The 7,414-nt window shown below is 49.9% G+C and overlaps 1 protein-coding gene across 13 annotated transcripts in view; it reads left to right on the top strand.

The window, feature by feature from the left end:
• tns1b (tensin 1b) overlaps positions 1–7,414 on the top strand; it is a 592,899-nt gene that overhangs the window by 565,754 nt on the left and 19,731 nt on the right. For all 13 annotated transcript variants that reach the window (XM_060828194.1, XM_060828191.1, XM_060828193.1 and 10 more), the window contains one exon: positions 1,794–1,871. In XM_060828194.1, the coding sequence (XP_060684177.1) occupies positions 1,794–1,871 (78 nt within the window). The remainder of the gene's footprint in view (positions 1–1,793; positions 1,872–7,414) is intronic.

Here is a 7,414-nt window from a genome sequence, read left to right as displayed (position 1 = left end):
GGATACCGCCTGGGTGGGCTCGGGGGTGGGAGGGCTCAGAACTGGCCGAGGGGCTCAGGGTGTTTGGAGGGGGAGTTGAGGGGATAGACGGGAGGGGTGGGAAAGGGAGGTTGGACGTTAGAAGGGGGTTCCGCCAGAGACTGTCAGTGTCAGGGAGTGAAAGGGAGTTGGGAGGGGGCTGTTTGAAAGCTGATGTGATCAGAGCGGGGAGAGGCGATCGGGAAGTCATTGGGCACAAGACACTGGGAGCATTCGGAGGACAGACAGGGGTCAGCACACACCAACACCAGACCAGACCAACTCCATCGGAACCAGACCGGACACAGGAATATGTCCAGGTACAACTACAACCTGGTGCTAAAGGAATGCAGCTACTTCACAAAGTACTTTGCACATTTTTTTTAAGTGTCCTAATTAAAGAGGGATAGTCTGGTACCAAAGAGAATCAGTATACCTTGCTTCATATGTACCTATGGGTGTCCCTGTGTGTGTATCTGTATCTGAGTGTGAACGTGTATCTGTACGACTTGAGACTATGTCTGTCTGTGTAGGTGTGCATGTGTGTAAGAGTGTGTATGTGTGTGTGAGTGTATGTGTGTCTGTATGTCTGTATGTATGAGTGAGTGTGTGTCTGTGTGTGTGTATGTGTGTCTGTGTCTGTGTGTGAGTGTGTGTCTGTGTCTGCCTCTGTGTGTGTGTGTCCCCGTGTGTTTGAATATGTGTGTGTGTGTGTCCGTGTGTTTGTGTGTGTGTATGAGTGTGTGAGTGTGTGTGCGTGTGTAAGTGTGTGTGCGCGTCTGTTTGAATTTGTGTATGTGAGTGTGCATCTGCGTGAGTGTGTGTGTCTGTGTGATTGTGTGTCTGTGAGATTGTGTGTGTTTGTGTGTGTGTCTGTGTGTCTGTGTGAGTGTTTGTCTGTGTGTGTGTGTGTGCGCGTGTCTGTGTGAGTGTGTGTGTATCTGTGTGTGTGTGTGAGAGTGTGTGTGAGTGTGTGTGTGTGAGAGTATGTGTGTGTCTGTCTGTGTGTGTGTCTGTGTGTGTGTGAGAGTGTCTGTGTGAGTGTGTGAGTGTGAGAGTATGTGTGTGTCTGTCTGTGTGTGTGTCTGTGTCTGTGTGAGTGTGTCTGTGTGAGTGTGTGAGTGTGTGTGTGTGCGTGAGCATGTGTGTGTGTGTGAGCATGTTTGTGAGTGTGTGTGTGTGAGAGTGTGTGTGTGTCTGTGTGTGAGTGTGTGTGTCTGTGTGAGTGTGTCTGTGTGAGTGTGTGTGTGTGAGTGTGTGTGTGTGCATGTGAGCATGTGTGTGCGTGTGAGCATGTGTGTGTGTGTGTGTGAGAGTGTGTGTGTGTCTGTGTGTGAGTGTGAGTGTGTGTGTGTGTGAGAGTGTGTGTCTGTGTGAGTGTGTCTGTGTGTGAGTGTGTGTGTGTATGTGTGAGCGTGTGTGTGTGTGTGTGAGTGTGTGTGTGAGTGTGTGTGTGTCTGTGTGTGTGTGAGCGTTTGTCAGTGTGTGTGTGTGAGTGTGTGTGTGTGTCTGTGTGTGTCTGTGTGAGTGAGAGTGTGTGTGTCTGTGTGAGTGTGTCTGTGTGTGTGTGTCTGTGTGTGTGTGAGCGTGTGTGTGTACGTGTGAGCGTGTGTGTGAGTGTCTGTGTGTGAGTGTGTGTGTGTGTCTGTGTGTGTGTCTGTGAGTGTCTGTGTGTGAGTGTGTGTGTGAATGTGTGTGTGAGTGTGTGTGTGTTAGTGTGTACACTGATGTGTGTATATGTTTGCTGAACACTGCTTTCTGATTCCTGTTCCTAGGGAGTTTATCTGCGCTGGTTTATCAACATTCGATAACCCCATTAGCGCTGCCATGCAAGCTGGTAATTCCAAGCCGAGGTGAGTACAAATGAAAAAAAATGGAATCCGTGTAGAGGGAGCTTTACCCTGGATTTAACCCTGTACTGTCCCTGTCCTGGGAGTGTTTGATGGGGACAGCGTAGAGGGAGCTTTACTCTGTATCTAACCCCGTGCTGTCCCTGTCCTGGGAGTGTTTGATGGGGACAGCGTAGAGGGAGCTTTACTCGTATCTAACCCCGTGCTGCCCCTGTCCTGGGAGTGTTTGATGGGGAGAGTGTAGAGGGAGCTTTACTCTGTATCTAACCCTGTGCTGTCCCTGTCCTGGGAGTGTTTCAAGGGGGACAGTGTAGAGGGAGCTTTACTCTGTATCTAACCCCATGCTGTCCCTGTCCTGGGTATGTGGAGCTTTACTCTGTATCTGACCCCGTGCTGTCATTGTCCCTGGGAGTGTTTGATGGGGACAGTGTAGAGGGAGCTTTACTCTGTATCTAAGCCTGTGCTATCCCTGTCCTGGGAGTGTTTGATGGGGACAGTGTAGAGGGAGCTTTACTCTGTATCTAACCCCGTGCTGTCCCTGTCCTGTGAGTGTTTGATGGGGGGACAGTGTAGAGTGAGCTTTACTCTGTATCTAACCCCGTGCTGTCCCTGTCCTGGGGAGTGTTTGATTCGATGGAATGTTCCATTTTCACGTTTAAGTTTCCATTCCTGAAGAAGGAGAACATTTGACTCACAGTCACATTTTTTTAGTTTGAATCGTGTCTTGCTGCGTGTGTTTGGCACGGAGTGATATCCCACTATTGTTCTCTGTTTGGGTGGATACGGACAGAGTCATAAACACCACATCGTGCGGAAACATCTGCTGAGTCTCTCACTCCCTGTAGTCCCAGCTCTCAACTGGCCAGCAGCAACACTTCCAATTCATCTTTGAGCCTGTTTTCCAACTTTCTCCTCGGCAGACACAGAAGCCGGGCAGAGATGCGGTGTCCTGCAATGAGCCATTCCCCAGCTGGCTCCACCAAGCCTGCCCAGTATCTACAGTCCGTTCCTCCTGATTCATGGGAATCAAACCCATCTCTTCAGAGAAGTGAAAGATTCCAGACAAATCGCCCCACTGTTGCTGTCATTCAGACCCTGAGTGACAGAAAGCAGTGATCCCTTTCCTGCACTTAACACGATTCACTCGTTATTGCAAGCAATTAGACTCTCTTGACAGGTTATCAGTTGTGAACTGTCAACATGCACCTGACTAAGTCAAAATCCAACCCATTTTCACCATCCCCCGCACATACACAATCAGTCTGTTCACAATGGGGCCTTTCGGCTGCTCCTCGATTGTCCTGCTCCAGGAACCGTCACTTGTTTCCAGGACACACAGGGTGGCTCGATCCCACCAGGAAAGCTCCCTGAGTCATCAATATTCAAAGTCTTGGCTTGCAGTAACTGGAAACCAGGGATAAACGGTTTGTTTTTCAGGTTTGAGATGTCTTTTACTGCAGAGAAAAAGGGACATCTGCACGCCGTTCGGAGGTCCAGCAGCTTCTCCCACAATCACTCACTGCTACAAGCTGCTCAGCTCCTGAGAACCAATCACATTGTTGTTGCCAGGCAGAAGTCCCTTCTCATCAACAACTGGTCACTATTCCACAAACCAATCAGGCTCTTGTTACTAGGCAAAGCTCAATTAGTCCAGACCCACCTGACCCCAGCTCATCTGCAAACCAAGTTTTCAGTCATGTTTCAACAAGCCACTGTAAATAGAGGAACAGGAGCAGGAGGAGGCCATTTGGCCCATTAAGACTTCTCCCCTATTCAATACGATCATGGCTGATCATCCAACTCAGTCCCCATACCATCCCAACTCTCATACACTTTGACCCCATGAACCCTAAGAACTATAACTATCTCCTTCTCAAAAACATTCAATATTTTCACTTCAACCTCTTCCTGTGGCAGAGAATCCCCCAGGCTCCCCACTCTCTGGGGGAAGTCATGTCTCCCCATCTCAGTCTGAAATGACCTACCCTGTATCCTTAGACTGTGACAGCTGGGTGTAGGTTTGCTCGCGGAGCTGGGAGGTTCATTTCCAGATGTTTCGTCACCATACTGGGTAACATCTTCAGTGGGCCTCAGGCGAGGCAGTGTACATGATTCCTGCTTTATGTTTATATGTTTGGGTTCCTTTGGGTTGGTGATGTCATTTCCAGTGGTGACTTCATCATTTCCTGTTCCTTTTCTCAGCGGGTGGTAGATGGGGTCTAACTCGATGTGTTTGTTGATAGAGTTCCGGTTGGAATGCCATGCTTCTAGGAATTCTCGTGTGTGTCTCAGTTTGGCTTGTCCCAGGATGGATGTGATGTCCCAGTCGAAGTGGTGTCTTTCCTCATCCATATGTAAGGATGTTGTTGAGAGAGGGTCATGTCGTTTTGTGGCTAGTTGGTGTTCATGTATCCTGGTGGCTAGTTTTCTGCCTGTTTGTCCAATGTAGTGTTTGTTACAGTCCTTGCACGGTATTTTGTAAATGATATTAGTTTTGCTTGTTGTCTGTGTGGGGTCTTTCAAGTTCAGTAACTGCTGTTTCAGTGTGTTGGTGGGTTTGTGGGTGACCATGATGCCAAGGGGTCTGGGTAGTGTACCTGCTGTTTCTGAACTCCCTGGTCATCAGGAACATCCTTCCTTTCTAGTATCCAGTTGGAATTTTATAGGTTTTTATGAGAATTCCCCTCATTCTTCTGGTCGCCTGTGATTATAAGTTGAAGTGATCCAGTCTCCCTCCATGAGTCAGCCCTGCCATCCCAGGGTTCACTCTGGTCGGTAGCATTAACTCTCCTTTAATGTTACAGTCAGGTAACTTGTTTTTGTAGTCATCTTTATTTTTGAAAACAGTCCTTTTTTGTGGGCGGCACGGTGGCACAGTGGTTAGCACTGCTGCCTCACAGCGCCAGAGACCCGGGTTCAATTCCCGACTCAGGCGACTGACTGTGTGGAGTTTGCACGTTCTCCCCATGTCTGCGTGGGTTTCCTCCGGGTGCTCCAGTTTCCTCCCACAGTCCAAAGATGGGCAGGTTAGGTGGGTTGGTCATGCTACGTTGTCCATAGTGTTCAGGAATGTGTAGGTGAGGTGTGTTAGCCATGGGAAATGTGGAGTTATTGGGATAGGGTAGGAGAGTGAGTCTGGGTGGGATGTACTTTGGAGGAGCAGGTCTGGACCCAATGGGCTGAATGGCCTGCTTCCACACTGTAGGCATTCTATGATTCTTGCTCATCAAACAGCATAAACGGCAAGTGACAGACAGAGCTCAGTGATCTCTCCATCAGAAAGTCCTGTCACACCCAGTAGTGAATGGGGGTGGAGAATTAAACACCTCACTGGAGCAGGAGGCTCCACAAATCCCCCCAATCAATGATGGAGGAGCCCAGCACATCAGGGCAAAGGTTAAGGCTGAAGCTTTCCCAGCAACCTTCAGCCAGACGTGCCGAGTGGGTGACCCACCTCAGCCTCCTCCAGTGGTCCCCATCGTCACAGACACCAGTCTCCAGCCAATGGGATTCACTCCACGTGATATCAAGAAACAGCTGCAGACACTGGATACTGTAAAGGCTATGGGCCCTGACAACACTCCAGCAATAGCACTGAAGACGTGTGCTCCAGACCTTGCCTCTCCCCTCACCAAGCTGTTCCAGTCCAGTTACAACACTGGCATCTACCCGACAATGTGGAACATTGCCCAGGTATGTCCTGTACAGAAAAAGCAGGACAGATCCAACCCGGCCAATTCCTGCCCCATCAGTCTCCTCTCGATCATCAGTAACGTGATGGAAGGGGTCAGTAACAGAGTTATCAAGCAGCACCTGCTCAGCAATAACCTGCTCAGTGACCCTCAGTTTGGGTTCCCCCAGGGTCACTCAGCTCCTGACCCCATTCCAGCCTTGGGTCAAACATGGACAAAGGAGCTGAATTCCAAAGGGGGAGGGGGGAGGGACAGCCCTTGACATCAAGGCTGCATTCGACCGAGTGTGGCATCACGGAGCCCTGGCTACACCGGAATCAATGGGTATCAGGGGGCAGCCTCTCCCCTGGTTAGAGTCATACCCGACACAGAGGGAGATGGTTGTGGTTGTTGGAGGGTCAGTCATCTCAGCTCCAGGACATCTCTGCAGGAGTCCCTCAGGGGAGTGTCCTAGACCCAACCATCTTCAGCTGCTTCATCAATGACCTTCCCTCCATCAGAAGGTCAGAAGTGGGGATGGTCCCCGATGATTACACAATGTTCAGCCCCATTCCCCTCTCCTCAGGGACTGAAGCAGTCCGTGTTCAAATGGAACAAGATCTGGACAATATCCAGGGTTGGGCTGACAAGGGGCAAGGAACATTCATGTCATACAGATGCCAGGCTGTGACCACCACCAATAAGAGACATTCTAACCACTGCCCCTTGACACTCAATGGTGTTACCATCACTGAATCCCCCACTGTCAACAATCTGGGGGTTACCACTGACCAGAAACTCAACTGGACTCCCCACATAAACACAGTGGCTAAGACAGCATGTGTGCAATCTACAAGATGCCCTGCAGAAACTCACCAAAGACCCTCAGGCAGCACCTTCCAAACCCACACCCACTTCCATCTAGAAGGACAAGGGCAGCAGATCCATGGGAACACCACCCCCTGCAAGTTCCCCTCCGAGCCCCTCACCATCCTGACTTGGAAATATATCACCGTTCCTTCAGTGTCACTGGGTCAGAATCCTGGAATTCCCTCCCTAAGGACATTGTGGGTCTACCCACAGCACATGGACTGCAGCGGGTCAAGAAGGCAGCTCACCCCCACCTTCTCAAGGGGCAACTAGGGACGGGGAATAAATACTGGGCCCAGCCAGTACAATAAGTGCTGGCTGATGCCGTGGTCAAATTAAAAGGCATGATTTTCTCGAGGGGTTTGCTATTTTCTTTCGGTGATTGGGAGCTGTGATACGGTTAAGTATGTTGCCCAGTGAGGGGTAACCCCCTTCTCTTCAGTTTGTCCCCTCACCTTGAAACCCCACGGTTGGTCAAGCTGTAGGTCACACTGGGGTAGAAGTGCTCTCTCTGGTGGCAGTAACTGGTCAGTGCAGGGATTTGCCAGCCCCTTATGTCCCTCAATAGGCCGTGGTCATTCTAGAAATATTTAAAAAGGTGTTTGAAGATTCAGTGTCACGAAGCCCCACGTGAATATGGTGGTTCCTATCCTCATCTGCCAGGCTCAAGGCCAAGGGTCAGTCCCCCAGCGGGCAGTCAGATCACTGTGTGTTTGTAAAAGTCTTCTGGAATGTCTTTATTCACTTGAGGATTTGGTATCACTGGCTGGGCAGCATTGGTAGATGGTACTATTTTACAAGTTATTTCACCAAGCTGAACACGGTACAATATTTCAAATTGTTTACTTTCTGAGTTAAGAATGTCCAAAACAGCCCTAAGTCTCCAAATCATGGAAGGATTTCACCACCCTGAGCGAGCTGGAGTGGGTGGGTAGTGAGCGGCTGTCCTTGCTCGGAAAAGGAATGAGGAGGTCGGGTTAGAGTGAGGTGCAAACGAGACGAGGT

Source organism: Hemiscyllium ocellatum, chromosome 7 (genome assembly GCF_020745735.1).
Source record: "Hemiscyllium ocellatum isolate sHemOce1 chromosome 7, sHemOce1.pat.X.cur, whole genome shotgun sequence".
In the NCBI taxonomy this organism is placed as follows: Eukaryota; Metazoa; Chordata; class Chondrichthyes; order Orectolobiformes; family Hemiscylliidae; genus Hemiscyllium; species Hemiscyllium ocellatum.
The sequence above is the reverse complement of the archived record's forward strand: the minus strand, read 5'-3'. Positions and strand labels throughout refer to the sequence as shown.